This window comes from Daucus carota, chromosome 7 (assembly GCF_001625215.2).
Source record: "Daucus carota subsp. sativus chromosome 7, DH1 v3.0, whole genome shotgun sequence".
Classification (NCBI taxonomy): domain Eukaryota; kingdom Viridiplantae; phylum Streptophyta; class Magnoliopsida; order Apiales; family Apiaceae; genus Daucus; species Daucus carota.
The window spans coordinates 10,093,043-10,111,567 of NC_030387.2; the positions used below are offsets into that span (position 1 = coordinate 10,093,043).

Below are 18,525 nucleotides of genomic sequence, written 5' to 3' on the forward strand. Positions count from 1 at the left end.
CAATAAATGGATAAAAATTTCTTGTATATATTTATAATTATAATTATTTGTCAATAAAGATTCACAATGGTGATTTTATTGATTAGTTTATTAGGTTATATTAGTCGATTAGTTTACTCGGTGTGTATTGGACTGAGATTTTAAAGGATTTTTTTATTCATGATATTTGAGAATATTCAATTCGGTTGTTTAAAATCTATTAAAATCTTGGGGGTATACAATTGAGATTTTAAATTATGTTACAAAATCGGGTGGTATTCAATTTAGATCTTAAATTATGTTTTAAAATTCGATGGTATTCAATTGGGATTGTTTAAAATTATTAAAATCCGATGGTATTCAGGTAGTGATGAATTTTTTTGATTTTCATAAAATTATGGATTTTGTGAACTTTCTCGGTGTATTTTAGGTTTTTTGAAATCCCACCAAAATTCATGAGATTTTAAAGTATTGTGCTTAAATGATAAAAAAAATCTATCAAGGATTCTAATGGATTGCTTTAATTTATGAATTATAATGGACTGTATGTTATTTTGATTTTGTGCGGATTTTTGATAAAACATCGCAGAGTTGATATAGATTTTACAGGGTTGAAGAACAATGCTTCAAAATCTCTTGGATTTTGGTGGGATTCAGAAGACTTAAATACACTCAAAAATCCTACAAAATTCATCATTTTATGAAATTCAAAAAAATCCATCAGTATTTGAATACTATTAGATTTTAATGAGTTTTAAACAATCTCAATCGAATAAACATAATTTAAAATCCTAATCGTAGACCACCATATTTTGTAGTATAATTTAAAATCTCAAATGTACCTCGAGATTTTAATGGATCTTAAAAAATCGCAATTGAATATCCTCAGATTTTATGGATGAATTTTTTTTTTTTGACTAAATGGATGAATTTTTTTAAAAAAATTCCAAACAAATACACCCTTGTAACTCTGCGACATTTTATCAAGAATATAGACAAAATCAAAATCACGTACAGTTCAGTAAAATTCATAGATTAAAAATAATTCATTAAAATTTCAATCAAATACACTCCCTAAATTGTAAATTTGAATGTGGTAGCGAATGTCGATGACGTATATTTACTGATAAAGGGAATATGAAATATGATAATTTTATTTTTGAATGTACGAGTATACATGTTGTAGAAAAATATCAATTTTGAACTTTGTATATATATACGCTTTCTAGCTAAATATTAGATACATAATGTATATCATTAGTTTTCAAATCTTAAATCAGTTCGGTATATTTACAATATACATATATAATATCTTTTTATTATAAGTCTAAATAAATTAATATATGCAAAAAAAAAAACAATTTTGTGATGCAAAATTATGATCAAAACAAAAGGTTAATTAAAATGAAAAAAAAACAATGAATAAAAATCAAAATAAATTAGAATTGAAAATTTTATGATAAATGTATTAAACAATCGAATAAGGGAAAATAAATATATATATCAAATAATGAACAAAACTAAATTGATTCGGATCTTAATTATCTTATCGAATAATCAGATTGTGGAATAAATACATTAAATACTCTCTTTGTTTTGAAATATAGGCCGTTTGACTTTTTTGCACGTATTTTTAAGTCTTTTGACCGCATACTTAAAATCATTATTTTTGAATTTTTTTGAATAATAATATCAATCATAAATTTTTATTCAAAAAAAAATTCAAAAATAATGATTTTTAGCATATAGTCAAAGGATTTAAAAATGCGTGCAAAAAAGTTAAGCGACTTATATTTCAGAATGAAGGGATTACAATTTTTTTTTAAGATATGATAAAAGATATACGATTGATGGTATTATCGGGGAATAACACCGGTGAAATTGGAAAAGATGGGTGGCACTATCAGTAGGGATGGCAACGGGTTGGATCGGTTCGGATATTTGAGATCTCCAAATCCAAATTATTTTTAAAATCCAAATCCAAATCCAATCGGGTTTCACATATCAAATCCAAATCCAAATCCAAATTCACGGGTTTTGGATCGGGTTCGGGTTTGTTTGGATTTATTCAAAACCTGAATTCCGAAAATTATATAGTGTTTTAAAAATATTAATTTTTTGATTTTTTTCGCCCATAAATTTCATTATATTTAAAACTATACTACTTTAATAATAAAGTATTACACATTAATAAAATCTTGAACCGTATTTAATAATTTCTGAACACAAATCTTCACTATATGGAGTATGAAATTTTAAAGTAACTCATTAGTTAAACAAAAAAAATCACTATAACCCAAGAATATACACATTCACACTCTACCTATATATATATATAATAGTAGATTTAAAATTGAAAAAAAGTATATTAGTACATATACTATACAGATATATATTTGGATTTTTTTTCGGGTTTCGGGTTTGAATCGGATTTGGATTTCGGGTCGGGTTTCGAAACGGAATACCTAGTATCCAAATCCAAATCCAAACTCGTTCGGGTCTAAAAATCAAATCCAAATCCAAAATATCGGGTTCGGTAAGATCTATTCGGGTCGAAACGGTCGGGTATCCATTCGGATCGGTTTTTTCTGCCATCCCTAACTACTATATGGTGAAATCAATCGATATCTATGTACCTGAAAAAACTCGAAGAGGGCAACGATGCTGACATCGGAGATAATGGCATGAGAAGTTGTCGTGTAAAGCATAATGTAACATAATTTATAATATCGATAATTTAATTTATAATTAAGACATAAAATAATAGCTAAGTATGATACAGAAAATCACAGAAAAAGGACAAGTAAATATAAAATCTAATGTCTTGTAAACTAAAGCAATCTTAATTCACCGGTAGAAGTTCATTGAATTGTTCAAGTCTCAATGAAGAATAAATTTCTGAGTGTCTCAGGGAACAGTGTTCATCTACAGATTCAGTATCAAATACCATTCATTCAGTATCGATAATTTGATTAATTATTATCTACATCTGAAGCATTTCTGACCCGAGCCTGATTGATCAAAGTTATCCATCAAAAATTGTACGAAATTCAATTTAGTGTTAATCGTGTGTGAACCAGACCAACGTCCTAAACGTCAACACGTACGAAGCGATTCGTCGTATTTATTTATTGAAATGTTTGACCAAATCAAACTAAATCAGTTCAACTTAGATCCTCAAGAATTTAATGAATATATATATATATATATATATATATATATATATATGTGTGTGTGTGTGTGTGTGTGGTGTGTGTCCACACACACATACACAAACACACATATATATAGGCAATTGCTCAAATTGAAAACACTAAAATGAAAACTAAAATGGAAACCAAAAGAAACTATACCTAAATGACCTCACCCACCACCTAAATGTCATCACCCACCCTTATATGTCATCACCCACCTAGGGCCCACCCTCGTCCACCCCTGGCCCGCTAGGGCCTCGCCAAGGCTCCTCACAGGTCCTGGACAGGCTTAAAGAGCCAAACCTTGGCCCCACCATGGTCCCACTAGGCCCCGACCCAACCCTTCTAGGCCCCACTTAAACCCCGTCTAGGCCAATCTCGGGGTCCATCCCCGGTCCCAAAACCCGCATCATTCTTCTTAATCGCATTGATTTCTATTTAGTTTATATTCTAGTAGTTTCTATTGGAGTAGGACCCTATATATATATATGTTAGATATAATTGATGATTACTAATGTTCTTAAAGTTTGTTTTAGAACAGGAGTGATCAGAGTTTAAGCTGGAAGCTGATCAGAGTTTAATAAAGTCTGACCAGAGTTTGATAAAGTCTGATCAGAGTTTACATAGTCAAGACTCATCAGAGTTTACACGTGGAAAGAGCTCAGAAGCGGATATACTTCAAGGAAGGATAGAAGCGGAGGAGTGATTTGCAGACTATGGAAACTAAACAGAAAACAGTAGCAATCTTTGATTGATAAAATACATAGCTGATTTATAGGATATCAAATCAGAGATTGATTTTGTAACTGTGTCTATATAAACACAGATTAGGGTTACTCTATATGAGTTTGGTTATCGAGTATATTCTTAGATAACCCTAGCAGCTCTTAGTGATAATATATAAATCACTGAGAGAGCTTTTGTAACCTACTGAGCTTTGTGAATAAGAGTTTACTGCTTTCAATCTCTTATATTGTCATAATGGGTTATTGATTGTGTTCACTATATTAACTTATATAGTGAGTTTATAGGACCTAACAAGTGGTATCAGAGCCAGCTCTGTTAAGATAACTACAGTGAGATCTTAATCACAATCATGTCTGAAAAATCACAAGCTTCGTCTTTTAGAGTTCCAGTCCTTAAGGCATCTGAATATCCAGTCTGGAAAGAGAGAATGATTATATTTCTAGACTCTGTCGATCCAGAATACCTTGACAGGATCTATGATGGACCACATATGCCCACCAAGCTCTCTTTTGGGATTGCAGATGAGCCTCGGAAGATGATTCCAAAAGATAAGAAAGATTATACTCCTGAGGACATCTTGTCAATTGGTAAAGACTCAAAGGTGAAACACCTTCTGCACAGTGCCCTTGATAATGCAATGTCTAATAGGGTGATTGGGTGCAAAACTGCTAAACAAATCTGGGATGCTCTGGAAACCAGATGTCAGGGAACTCAAGCCATCAAGAAGAACAGAAAAACCATCCTTACACAGGAGTATGAGCACTTTGACTCAAAATCTGGTGAGTCCTTGACAGATCTGTATGACAGATTTGTCAAACTGTTGAATGACTTATCTCTGGTGAACAAGGAATATGATCTTGAAGACTCAAACCTCAAATTCCTTCTGGCTCTTCCTGAAAAATGGGATTTGAAAGTCACTACAATAAGAGACAATCTTGATCTTGGAGAAATGTCTCTTGATGATGTTTTTGGAAGACTGAAGACTCATGAACTTGAGATGGAGCAGAGGAGCAAACGTCATGGAGGCAAATCAAAGTCTGTTGCTCTAAAAGTTCAAGAGGAAGCTGCTAAGAGCAAAGGAAAAGCTCATGTCACAAAGTCTGACATTGAGTCATCAAACTCTGATGACTCAAACTCTGATGTTCCCTCAGACTCTGAAGAAAGTGATGATGAGATGATGCAGTTAGCAGCATTGATGGTGAAAAGCTTCAAGAAGTTGGCTTACAAAAAGTTCAACAAAGGCAAAAGTTTCTCAAGGAAAGACAGAAACTCTGACAGAGTTTATGATAAGAAGAACTTCAGGAAGAATGAGGGCAAGGAAGGAAAAGTTGGAAAAGCTGACAAGTATACCTGTTTCAACTGTGGTGAAAAGGGTCACTTTGCATCTGAATGCAAGAAAGCCAAGAAAGAAAAGGAAAAAGCCTTTATCACCAAGAAAGGAAACTGGACAGATACATCTGATTCAGATGAAGAAGTCAATTATGCTCTGATGGCAAACACTGACAACAACTCTGAATCTACTGCTAAGGTACCTCATTCTACTCTTGCCTTTGATACTGAAGATATAACTGAGTTAAGATTATTCCTTAAAACTTTGCATATCAGCTTTAGAGATCAGACTTTAGAAAATGAAAGATTAAAATCTGAAACTCTAAGTGTAAAGAAAAGGAATGATTATCTAGAAAAAGAATTAGTTCAGATGTTAGAAGTTCAGAAAGAGAGAGATGATGCTGTCATTGTCAAAGATGAACTATTAAAGAGGTATGCATCTCTTCAATCAGAACTTGCTAAGGAAAGGGATATTATTAAGACATGGACTAATTCAGGCAAAACTACTCAGGATATCTTAGGTAGTGGAAACTGGAAGAAGGGACTAGGTTACACTGATAACTCAGAAGCTGAGTCATCAAAAACAGAGTTTGTTAAAACTGTAAAACCTAAGATTAAACCTGTTAAATTTGTTGCTGAATCCTCTAAGTCTAAACAGAGTAGACCAGAATCAGAGATTAACAACAATTTAAAATCTGATAAGCCCAAACAGGTTAACATAGGACTGATGACTCAGAAACAGCTTAAGCATAAGCTTAAAGAAGTAAAGTCTGATAACAAAAATAAGGAGCCTAGGAAAGATAGAAATGGCAAGGTTGGAATAGACAAGAGTAATAACTACATGCCTATTCCAAATGCAACTAGGAAGACATGCCATAACTGTAGAAATACTAATCATCTTGCTAATTTTTGCAGGAAGAACAAGGACATTAACTCCTTACCTACAAAGTCTGGAGTTAGAAAAAGTAGTATTAGATATAAACCACAAGATCCATGTTTTCATTGTGGTAGTTTATGGCATTCTATTTATACTTGCAAAGAATATCATAGTTTGTATTATGATTATTATCAATTGAAACCTTCTTTGAAAAAGGTTAATAAAAACTCTGCAAGTACAAAATCTGTTTCTAGTACAAACTCTGTTCCAAAGTCTGTTAGCTCAAACTCTGATAATGATAATTCCGCTGCAAAAGCTAACAAACTTAATAAGGCCAATGGATCCAAGCAAGTCTGGGTCCTTAAAACTAACAATTAGTGGTCTTTGTGATTGCAGGGCAACAGGAAGAATATCCTAGTCTTGGACAGTGGATGTTCAGGACACATGACTGGAAATAAGGCCCTGTTGTCAGAGTTTGTGGAGAAAGCTGGCCCAAGTGTTTCTTATGGAGATGGCAACATAGGAAGGACTCTGGGATATGGCAACATCAATCTTGGAAATGTCATCATATCAAATGTAGCTCTTGTTCAAGGGCTAAAACACAATTTACTCTCTGTCAGTCAGATCTGTGACAGAGGATATCATGTTGATTTCTATGAAGAACACAGTGAGATAGTAAGCAAGTCAACAGGCAAGGTGGCAGTGATTGCTCACAGACATGGAAACATTTATGAAATCAACTTGCCTACAAACTCTGAAGGAAAAGCAATTTGTTTATCAACAAGAATCTCTGCAGAAGAAAGTTGGAAGTGGCATAAGAAGCTCTCACATCTCAATTTCAACTCCATAAATGAGCTTATAAAGAAAAAGCTTGTGAGAGGACTACCTGAATCACTACTCACTTCAGATGGTCTATGTGATTCATGTCAAAAGGCCAAGCAGAGAAAGACATCCTTCAAGAGTAAGACTGAATTCTCAATAAAGAAGCCATATCATCTTCTACATGTTGATCTATTTGGACCAGTTAATGTACCATCCATTGCAAGGAAGAAATATGCTCTTGTCATTGTTGATGAGTATACTAGATACACTTGGGTTTATTTTCTTCACTCTAAAGATGAAACAGCTTTGCATCTGATGGATCATGTGAAGCAACTGGACCATGGATCTGAAGACAAAGTAAAGATTACTAGAAGTGATAATGGAACTGAGTTCAGAAATTCAACAATGGAAGAGTTCTGCAAAAAAGAGGTGTAGTGCAACAATTTTCTGCACCTGGAACACCACAGCAAAATGGTGTAGTTGAAAGGAAAAACAGGACTCTAATAGAAGCTGCCAGAACTATGCTTGATGAGGCTAAATTACCTACTTATTTTTGGGCAGAAGCTGTTCAAACAGCCTGTTTCACTCAAAATGCAACTCTGATTAATAAGCATGGCAAGACCCCATATGAGATGGTGAAGAAAAAGAAGCCAAATCTGAAGTACTTTCATGTATTTGGGTGCAAATGCTTTGTATTGAAGACTCATCCAGAACAGCTTACCAAGTTTGATTTAAAAGCTGATGAAGGCATTTTTGTAGGTTATCCTCTGACAACAAAGGCCTTCAGAGTCTATAATCTAAGAACCAAGGTGATCATGGAACCCATACATGTGTCATTTGATGACAAAAGAATTATGGGTTTAGCAGACATGGATGATCATGAAAAACTGCATTTTGAAAATGAAGAAATATTCTATGATTCGACAAACTCTGATGAACAGTCAAACTCTGACTATGAGCAAAATACAGCAAACTCTGGTGAAAATTTACAAGTTCATGATGATAAAACATATTTTGAGGGGGAGCATCAGAATGTTTCAGACTCTACCCAAGACTCAAACTCATCAGAGAATGCTGACTCAAACTCATCAGAGAATACTGATTCAAACTCTGAAAGCACAAATTCAGGGGGAGCTACAGAGGAAGGTCAACAGAATCAAGAGAGCATGGATCAAGGGGGAGGATCCAATGATGAAAGTAGCCAACTTCCACATGCTAGGAAGTGGACAAAATCTCATACACCTGATTTAATAATTGGAAATCCAGAAGCAGGTGTGCAAACAAGGACAGCTACAGCAAATGAGTGTTTACATCATTGCTTTCTGTCACAAACAGAACCTAAAAAGGTGGAGGAAGCTCTTCAAGATGCTGACTGGATTCAAGCAATGCAAGAAGAGCTAAATGAGTTTGAGAGAAATAAAGTCTGGACCCTAGTACCAAGACCTAAAGATAGATCCATAGTTGGTACAAAATGGGTTTTCAGAAACAAAACAGATAGTGAAGGTGTCATTACAAGGAATAAAGCAAGACTTGTGGCAAAAGGGTATTCACAACAGGAAGGTATTGATTATGATGAGACATTTGCTCCAGTTGCAAGATTGGAGGCAATTAGAATCTTTCTGGCCTATGCTGCACACAAGAAATTCAAGGTATTTCAGATGGATGTCAAAAGTGCTTTTCTTAATGGGAAACTGGATGAAGAAGTATATGTTGAACAACCTCCAGGCTTTGTGGATCCAAAGCATCCAGACTATGTTTATAGATTGGACAAAGCACTCTATGGACTAAAGCAGGCTCCAAGGGCATGGTATGAAACTCTGGCTCAATTTCTTCTTGAAAGTGGATTTACTAGAGGTACCATAGATAAAACCTTCACTACTAGAAAAACGTCAATAAACATCGGTTAAACACCGATGTCTATGAAAACCAAAAAACGATGTCTTTGTGGGTGATGTTAAAGGTCACCCCATTTAACATCGGTTTTAAACTGATGTAAAAGATGACAATGACATCGTTTTTTCAGTTGGAAACTGATATATATCTCTTGATGTTAAATTTCTAATGCACATCTATTATTTATATATTATTATAATATGATCTTTTTATCAATTTAAAGATATGCAAGACAAGCAAAAATCTTCCATTTGCATAGTAAACTGATGTTACTAACATATCTCACATCGATTTAAGAAATAAACCGATGTTAGTAGATCCTTTAACATCGTTTCTTGACCTGGAACTGATGGCTAAGTAGAATGCACTGATGTCTATCAAATTAATAACATCATTTTCTTTTTATACGCCGTTGTGTAAAATGGGTTGCACTGATGTTGATTACCTGCTTTTAAAATCGGTTGCTTTTTAAAACATGATGTCTGATTTATCTGCTTTTAAAATCGGTTGCTTTGTAAGAAATGATGTCTGATAACCTGCTTTTTTTATGCAAATTTAAAAACAGAGCTGCCAAAAAATTACCAAAACCAAAATACTACAAATCAAACAACCAAAATCGGTTGCTTTGTAAGAAATGATGTCTGATAACCTGCTTTTTTATGCAAATTTTAAAAACAGAGCTGCCAAAAAATTACCAAAACCAAAATACTACAAATCAAACAACCAAATTAACATCCAAACAATCTCCAAATATATATACCAATTGTCATTCTCCTAACCAACTTCTACTACACATCCAAACATCCACCAGCATCCAAATTAACATCCACCATACCATAGCATCCAAAAATCAATAACACCAATATATCCCAACAGTATACTAAACCATCAAACATCAACTACTACTACTACTTGACATTAATTCATCCATGATTTTTAAGTTCTAACTGTACTAGCTAGCTAGCTACGATATCCGAAAACATTCAAGCGAAATATATAGAGCTGTTTTTAGATTGCAAGACAAGTACTACCGGTCACCAGCAGCTATATGATGGATTGGATATAATCAAGCGTCTCATAGCGAACGACGTCAAGCTCCTCCCTTGTATAAGTCTTGCGACTCTTTAAAGCCCACTGGAACACAAATAAACCTATGTCATTCCTTAACCAACTGAAAAACTTATATACTACAAAATTGAGTACTGTAAAAGATTAAATACTGCTGCCCTATATATACTTGAGTACTGAAAAACTTATAAACCTTGTCTAGCAGCTTCATCTCCTCGTCCGCAACTAAATCTTTCATATAACGCATGACCACATATCCACATTCTGTACCGCCTGGTTGTTTAGGGCAGCCCTATACATTCCAAAATTTTTTTAATGACACTAGACATTTCACAAAAAATGAAAATAACAAATCAAATAAATACTCACTAGAACGTTTTTAACTTTGGGATTCTTGTTTACCCGTCCTTCCTGGGCATTAAAAGATCTCACTGCTCTGTAAAATGTATAATTACAAAATACAATGTCAAATCAAGAAATTACCCATTACATTATATATATTATTATAAATTGAAGTAAAAAATTACCGCATTAAAGCCTTTTCAAGGTCCTGGGGATGTGGATAATGAGGCAATGGATTAAGGATGAAAATTTCTGACTCCCAAAACACAATCAATATCCAATGCAAACTGTTTTCATTATATATAAACTAAAGTGAGAATTTAAACTGTTTTCATTATAATATCTAATATTATAATTAATTTACCAACAACTATATATATGACTAATCAAGGCGATACAATATTGTAAAACGGGACGCATAAAAAAGAGACGTACTTGTATTTAAAAGGCAAAAAGTTCATGCGAAGAACTCCGTCTTTCAGCCTTTGCACAACATAATCATTAAATTCATCATTGAGCTTGTACGTGGACGGATGAAGAAAAGAAAACATCGCTGACAAATCTCTACTCGGCGTATCCCGAAACAATGAATACAAATACCTAAAAATACAAACAAAAAATTACATTTGGTGAAGAAATATCATTACTATATAAAATTAGACCAGATTCGAAAAGAATATAAAAAAGAAGCTTACGCCATGTATGTTGATATAACAGACTGTCCAATCATTCTAAACTCTAGCAATGCAAGTACATTCTCTTCAAGTAGATAAATCGTTCGTTCAATTCCAAAAATTTCAAAATCACATGGAACCGGTATTGACTTTCCACTTTCCTTCATGACTGTCGATGCAAATTTGTACAACACCCTAAAACGAGGAGGCACACTGTCCTTTGGCTTCACAGAATTAAATGCTTTATGCACTCTCTCGACCTCAGTCATCTTCCGCACCTTTTTAATTCTCTGTAAATAAACATTTAAGCATAGAAGTCGTATTATTACTAAAGTGCAAATTTGAAAAAAAAATATAATATTACAAATATAATATTATTACTAAAGTGCAAATTTGAAAACAAACATAATATTACATGTATATTATAATATATACCTCAGAACTAGTACATGTATATTATAATATATACCTCAAAATTTAAACTGTTTATTTAAATTATATACCTCCGATCCAGTACTGGAGATGTAGCTGATCATGTCTTTGGGCCATGCTAAATGAGAACCGATGGCTTGGTGGACGGTTTCTATCTCACCAATTACAGGAACAGGCACCAAAGCATCGTCCTGAATGCTTCCGTCCACACTAACACGAACAAATCCTGGTTGTAGAGGCACTCCATGAACCGATGTACTCAATCCATCTTCCTCATCAAAAACAACACCAAAAGCTACCTTATTATCGATGTTGTCCACTGCCAGTTCACATTTGCGAGGACCCTAGTTTAAAATTATACATCAAAATAGACACATTACATTACCGTTACAAAAAATTTAATTATATTCGACATTATCAAACAAATGAATCAAGTAAACACTGTAACTGTATACCTTTTGTTCCGGAGGACCAGGAGGAGGAATAATAACCAAATCAGCACCCTCTTTATCCTCATCGGTCATCAATTCATCTGCCATCAGTTTTTTTGCAACAGGTTGCTTTCTGGTCTTTTGTTCTTGTTCTTGTTCTTTCACCGCCCCTGGACAACTTGCTTTCTCGGAATTTTGATGAATTGGTGAATTTTGATAATTGCCCCCAGCAATCAAAGCTTTTAACTCAGCAATTTGCAACTCAAGATTATGAAATTGCTCTTTGGTAATGTGATTCCTCGACTTTTTCGGCAAGTCGAAGTACACAGTTGGAGGTATGAAGTTTCCAACCCCACGAACCCTTCCCGCATGCTCGGGAGTTTCCAATACAGTGGTGAGCACATCCTTAGTTCCATCCGGCTTGAATTCACCATTTTGCTGCTTTTCGAGTAACGAATCCTGTTAAAAAAATTAAATTAATTAGGCATGATATTGAAAATGAAAGAAGTAGAAAATTAGAAGTCTTACAATTTGTTGAATTTTCTGTTTCAGTTTTGGGCTAATATTCCCGTCATTTGGCTTACGAGCATTTTTCCACATAATTGCCCTATCTGGCCTTTCAGCAGGCTCCAACCTCCCTGACCGTATCTATAAAAAAAATTAACACATTCATACAAATAGAAATGTGAAAACTATAATTTAAATGATAAGACTCTTACTTCTTCTTCTTCAAATCCGATGTATCCTTTTCTTGACACTCGGTGTGGATATTTCCGTTTTCCCACTCTCTCACTCTGTTTTCTATTCTCTTCCTGTATACAAACATATCTTGTTACTTACTAACAAGTAATGCAATTTTACTAACAAGTAATACAAACAAATTTTTAGTAACAAGTAAAGCACACCTGCCAATCTTTTGTGACTCTAACTGCAACGAATCGTCTCCATGCTTTCTTACCGACAAAAGCATATTGTTTTGGTGGCTTCTGTAGCTTCTTCTTCTGTCCAACATAAGGCAGCACATATTCCGCTGTCAATTTAGCCTTGAAATTTCTCCATTTTGCGCCTGCCGACTGTAGAATCCTCTTCCGACTTTCAGGAATCAGCTCGAATGTATCCTGAAGCACAAATTTAACAAGTTCAGACAATACAAATTCTATAAATAAAAACCATGACAGTACAAATTGTAACTGACGTACCTCAAGATCATTCCATATTTTCTCTTTTAATTCAGGGTCAACCTTTGGCCAACTTGGAATGTCGATTGGCACCATTGTCCTTGCTAGCATGCCTATATAGGACTGCAGTTTGTGCCGTTCGTCTCCAACTGGAACTGCAACTTGATTGAACCGTAAATTCAATTTCTCTCCCTTCGCTTTCTTCATCACCACTTTGTGCATAGCACAAACACCTCGTGCTGCTCCAGATGACCTTTTTTTAGATTGTGTACTACTTTCTATGGGTTGTGGAGCCGTCTGGCGGGAAACAATGGTGTCCGCTGGAGTAACGGGGTCAGGCTCTGGTATTCCTGGATTTCCTTCCAGGAGAGCTGGGGATTCATTTATGTGCTTCTTCTCATCCAAGGATTCTTTAGACTGTTCTTTAGCTCTTTTCTCTTTCTTTACCATATTTCCTGCATTCACCACATGGAGTAGGAATATACAAGAGATACAATCAAAATAAATAGAAATAAGGCTATAAACAGTGAAAAGAGATACAATTAACCAAATGGAGTAGGAATAAAAGATACAATTACCAATGACTACATATAATTTAAGACAATACTATTGCCACACAAAAAGATTCAGTTTTATATTTATGGAATATATTGCAACAGGTTCATAACAATCCATAACAATTTTGCAACAATCAAAAGTAGCTGAGAAATATATTTTTGAATAAAGATATTTCTAGACTTAAAAGCTGATAAATAAACTTCTTCAGGAATTTTAAGCCTCTAATCACTTCTTCAGCCAGATTCCCTCGCCATCCTTTCTTTTATTGCCAGCATTAGACTCTTCGTCATCATCAACACCAAGATCAACTATGGGGATGTTAGAGCAGAATGGGGGGGTTCTCCAAGATCGTATCTCCAAGATCATCATCATTGTAGATCTCGTGATAATCTCTGTTTGTTGAGGTCAATATGACTGACCATTTAGAATCAACGGGATCTTCCACGTAGAAAACTTGTTTCACTTGATGCACAGACACATATTTGTCATTCTTGTGGCCTTGTCGACTAAGGTCCACAAGTGTGAAGCCAAGTTCGTCAGCCTTGACGCCTCTGTCACAGTCAGCCCATTTGCACAAGAACAACGGGGCTTTAAATGAGTGGTAATCTAGTTCCCAAATATCTTGAATCCTCCCATAAAATGTCATATCACTTTCTACGGGATTTAAATCCTTAGCACTCGAAACTTGGACAGTTTTAGCAACTAAAGAGACTCCACTATTTTGAACAACCCTAGCATTGTCTCGTTCCCCTGTGAAGTATCGGATCCCATCAACTAAATACCCATCAAAAGTTAAAACATTAAATGATGGTTTGCCTGCTAGCCACCTTATCGTTTCTGAAACACCTTCGACTTTCTCATTTAATTCAGTAATAACTTTGTTCTGAAACCAATCAGCAAACAACCTATTATGCTCCCCAATCATCCACTGGATAGACTTTTTCTTTCCCTCATAAAGTTTTTCAAGCAACTCCTTATGCATCCTTCGAAAATGCATAAATTAGTTAGTTACAAACTAAAATAATGCTTCAATTCTTACAGAATAAATCAAGAAAAGAAAAAGAAAAGTGGCTTACTTAATATATGGAAACACATCACTGTTGTTTAAGAGGACGTGTAAATGCGCCTCATCTCGTTCTTTCTCTTCAACAGATTTTATTGTTGCAGCCGAAAGTGGACCAGAAAGTTTGCCTTGGTCCTTCGGCAGACCAGCAGTTGTGAAACTATTTCTAGAGAACTCTGCACAGAATTCTACAGATTCTTCTTTCAAGTATGCTTCAGCTATACAGCCTTCCGGAAAATAACGGTTTCGCACATAACTTTTCAACACTTTATTAAAACGCTCAAATGGGTACATCCATCTATAGAAAACCGGTCCACATAAACGTAATTCCCTGACCAGGTGCACTATTAGATGTATCATTATATCGAAAAAAGAGGGGGGGAATATTTTCTCGAGCTCACATAAGGTTAATACCACATCGGCTTGCAATTTATCAAGTTTTGACACGTCAACAATTTTGTTGCACAGAGTGTTGAAAAAGAAGCAAAGCCTTATTATGCTAACTCTAACATTCTTCGGAAGCACCGAACGAATAGCTACAGGGAGTAATTGTTGAAGAAGTACATGGCAGTCATGAGACTTTATCCCAAATATCTTTAAATCTGCCATGGATACACAATTTCTGATGTTTGAGGAATGCCCATATGGCAGCTTCATTGATGATAGTGACTTCAACACTTCTCTTTTTTCTGCTTTTGTTAGAGTAAAACAGGAAGGAGGCAGATAAGTTTTTTTTACTCCTTGTTCTGGAGCTAAATCAGTCCTAACCCCCATGTCCATCATATCAAGACGAGACGCCTCGCTATCTTTGGACTTGAACTTTAAATTCAATAACGTCCCAATTAGACAATCGCAGACATTTTTCTCCACGTGCATAATATCAAGGCAGTGACGAACATAATGGAATTTCCAGTATTCCAACTCAAAAAATACTGACTTCTTCTTCCAAGCACAGTCCACCTTCTTCGACTTCTTTACTTCATTTCCAAAAGAAAATTAAATGTTTTCTTGTTGTTCTAACACCTCTTGTCCAGAAAGAGGTGGCCTGGGCTGCCCAAACTCTTGTTGACCGTTAAAGGCTACTTTATTCTTCCTGTATGGATGATGTCTAGGTAAATACCGACGATGACCTTGGTAACATATTTTCCTACTATAAGGCAAGTACTTAGCAACGGTATCATCACTACACACTGGACAACCCAAATAACCCTTGTTGACACAGCCAGACAAATTACCATACGCCGGGAAATCATTAATCGTCCATAACAAAGCCGCCCTTAAAGTGAAAAAAGATTTTGTGAAGGCATCATATACATTCGGTTCACCTTCTTCCCAAAGCTTTTTCAAATCATCAACTAACGGTTGTAAGAACACATCAATGTTGTTACCTGGTTCATGTGGACCAGAGACTAATATAGTTAACATCATAAATTTCCTCTTCATACATAACCACGGAGGAAGATTATATGTTACCAATACTACCGGCCAACAAGAATAACGATTGGTCAGCCCATTGTTATGTGGGTTGATACCATCAGCCGCCAAAGCTAGTCGAAGATTTCTTGGCTCACTTCCGAAGGCAGGCCACCTGTAATCGATATTCCGCCAAGAAGGTGAGTCGGCAGGATGGCGCATCTGTCCATCCTGAATTCTTTGGTTGGTGGAATGCCATGTCAACAACTCAGCTGTCGAAGAAGATTTAAACATCCGTTTAAATCTTGGAATGACCGGAAAGTACCACATAACTTTTGCCGGGACTTTATACCGTTCTCTACCATCCTTACCCACCTTCCCGCGCGAAAGCTTGCACTTTGGACACTCCGAAGCAGTCTCATATACACCCCTGTATAGAACACATTCATTGGGACACGCGTGGAATTTTGTATACTCAAGGCCTAAATTCGAAAGAGTTTTTTTGCTTCGTATGAGTTAACAGGTAATGTATTATCCTGAGGTAGGAATGAGCCAACTGTCGAGAGCAGATCATTGAACGCACTATCACTAACACCATATCTCGCTTTCCAGTTCTGTAATTTCAACATTGAATCTAATTTTGTGCAGTCGCTGCCCTCAAATAAAGGTTGTTGAGCATCGACAACAAACCTCTTAAAATCATGCGAGTCTTTATCGTAGTCATCACCCCCCGAATTATCCCCCGGATTACGATATGCTGCTTCACAAACTGCAGCAGCTTCTGAAGCACCAGCAGCCACCGCTTCTGATGCAGCAACCGCTTCCGGTGCGGCTTCAAAGGCTGTAAGAAATGCTTCTGCATTATGCTCCTCTTCCTGAGGGGGCAGTGTGCTACCGGCAGACGAAATACCAGCCTTGCCTCCGTGCCAAATCCAATCAATATACCCGAGACTGAAACCGTTTTCGTAAAGATGACCCCTCATTATTTTTACCGGAAATTTCTTGAAATTGACACATTTGCAGCAGGGGCAAGGTATTTTTTTAGGATTTTTACAGTTTTGCTCGGCGCAAATCAAAAACTTTTCAACCCCGACTTCATACTCCAACGAATCCCTCTCTTTCGAAATCCAATCTTTCTCCATATCTATAGGATAACCTATTTCCTACCTAATTTTCATATCAAATATTTAAAACAAGCAACGTACAATCACAAAAGCATGATCATATATATATATATACACACACATAAAATGCAACTATATATTATATAGTATTAAAGAATATAATATATATTATAATATACATGTACTAGTCAGGTTACCCAATTTAGAGCAACAAAAATGAAAACATCATAATAACAACAATACCCAATTCAAACTTAGATTAACATAAAAACATGAAAATATGCTCGATAAAATTACTACTAACAACAATAATATGCTCAACATCATATAATTACAACTGAACTGCAGCATGAGAAATTTAAAAATTAGGAGATGCTCTGTAACATGCACAATAAGAACAATCACTCATCCAATTACAAATTTAAAAATTAGGGTTTCGAAGTGAAACCCCCAATTCTAAAATTAGGGTTTAGAACATACCCAATTCAAGTTGTAACCTCCGAATTAGTTCTAAACTCCCACTTGAACTCCGACTTGAGCTCCGACGACCCTTTAACCTTCAACTTAGCTCTAAACTCTAACCCTTTAACCCGACTTGAACTCCCGACTGGAACTTCGACTTCGACTGGAACCTCGACTTGAGCTACAGAGACAGCCCAGAGAGAGAGAGAGAGCAGCTTCACAGCTTCACAGCGAGGTGAGAGAGTGACGAGAGAGGAGAGTGACGAGGTGAGAGTGAGAGGAGAGGTGAGAGTGAGAGGAGAGGAGAGCTCGACTGTGTTTTGAATTTTATGTTTTATGTTTTAAGTTTTATATTTTATGTTTTTTATTATAATTTATATTTATTTTTAATTTATTGAGTGAGAGGAGAGGACATTGAAAAGAAAAGAGCGGGGGTGGGAAATTTTGCTAAGGCAAAAAAACAGGGGGAAGTTTTAGGAGGGAATGAATTATTTGGCCAAGGGGGGAAAACGGGGGAAGGCGCGCTTGTTTATTTTTTAAAACAGACTTATAACATCGGTTTGACTAAAACACCGATGTTTATATCAACAAAAGACATCGGTCGTTAAAAACCGATGTGGGAAACACCTTTTACATCGGCGGATAGAGCAACCGATGTCTAAGAGGCGATGTCTATTCTACTTTTTCTAGTAGTGCTTGTTCTATTTGAATCATGGTAATGATCTGCTTTTAGTTCAAATCTATGTTGATGATATCATTTTTGGTTCCACTAATGCTAAACTCTGTCAAAGATTTGCCAAGCTCATGCAGTCTAGGTACCAAATGAGCATGATGGGGGAACTCAGTTATTTTCTGGGTTTACAAGTTAAACAGACTGAAGATGGGATCTTTATCAATCAAGCCAAGTATACCAGAAATCTCTTGAAGAAATTTGGTATG

At 35.6% G+C, this 18,525-nt stretch overlaps 2 protein-coding genes across 2 annotated transcripts; both read right to left on the minus strand.

Moving 5' to 3' along the window:
• Window positions 1-10,942: 10,942 nt before the first annotated feature.
• LOC135147884 (uncharacterized) lies at window positions 10,943-13,416 on the minus strand. Its single transcript, XM_064081920.1, has 7 exons — window positions 12,988-13,416; window positions 12,694-12,906; window positions 12,508-12,600; window positions 12,317-12,436; window positions 11,813-12,247; window positions 11,429-11,701; window positions 10,943-11,215 (listed from the first exon to the last, which is right to left on the minus strand). The coding sequence occupies exons 1-7, from the start codon at window positions 13,414-13,416 to the stop codon at window positions 10,943-10,945; spliced, it is 1,836 nt and encodes a 611-aa protein (XP_063937990.1).
• Window positions 13,417-13,843: 427 nt separating this feature from the next.
• LOC135147885 (uncharacterized) lies at window positions 13,844-17,142 on the minus strand. Its single transcript, XM_064081921.1, has 4 exons — window positions 16,584-17,142; window positions 15,611-16,482; window positions 14,601-15,406; window positions 13,844-14,507 (listed from the first exon to the last, which is right to left on the minus strand). The coding sequence occupies exons 1-4, from the start codon at window positions 17,140-17,142 to the stop codon at window positions 13,844-13,846; spliced, it is 2,901 nt and encodes a 966-aa protein (XP_063937991.1).
• Between the last annotated feature and the right edge of the window lie 1,383 nt (window positions 17,143-18,525).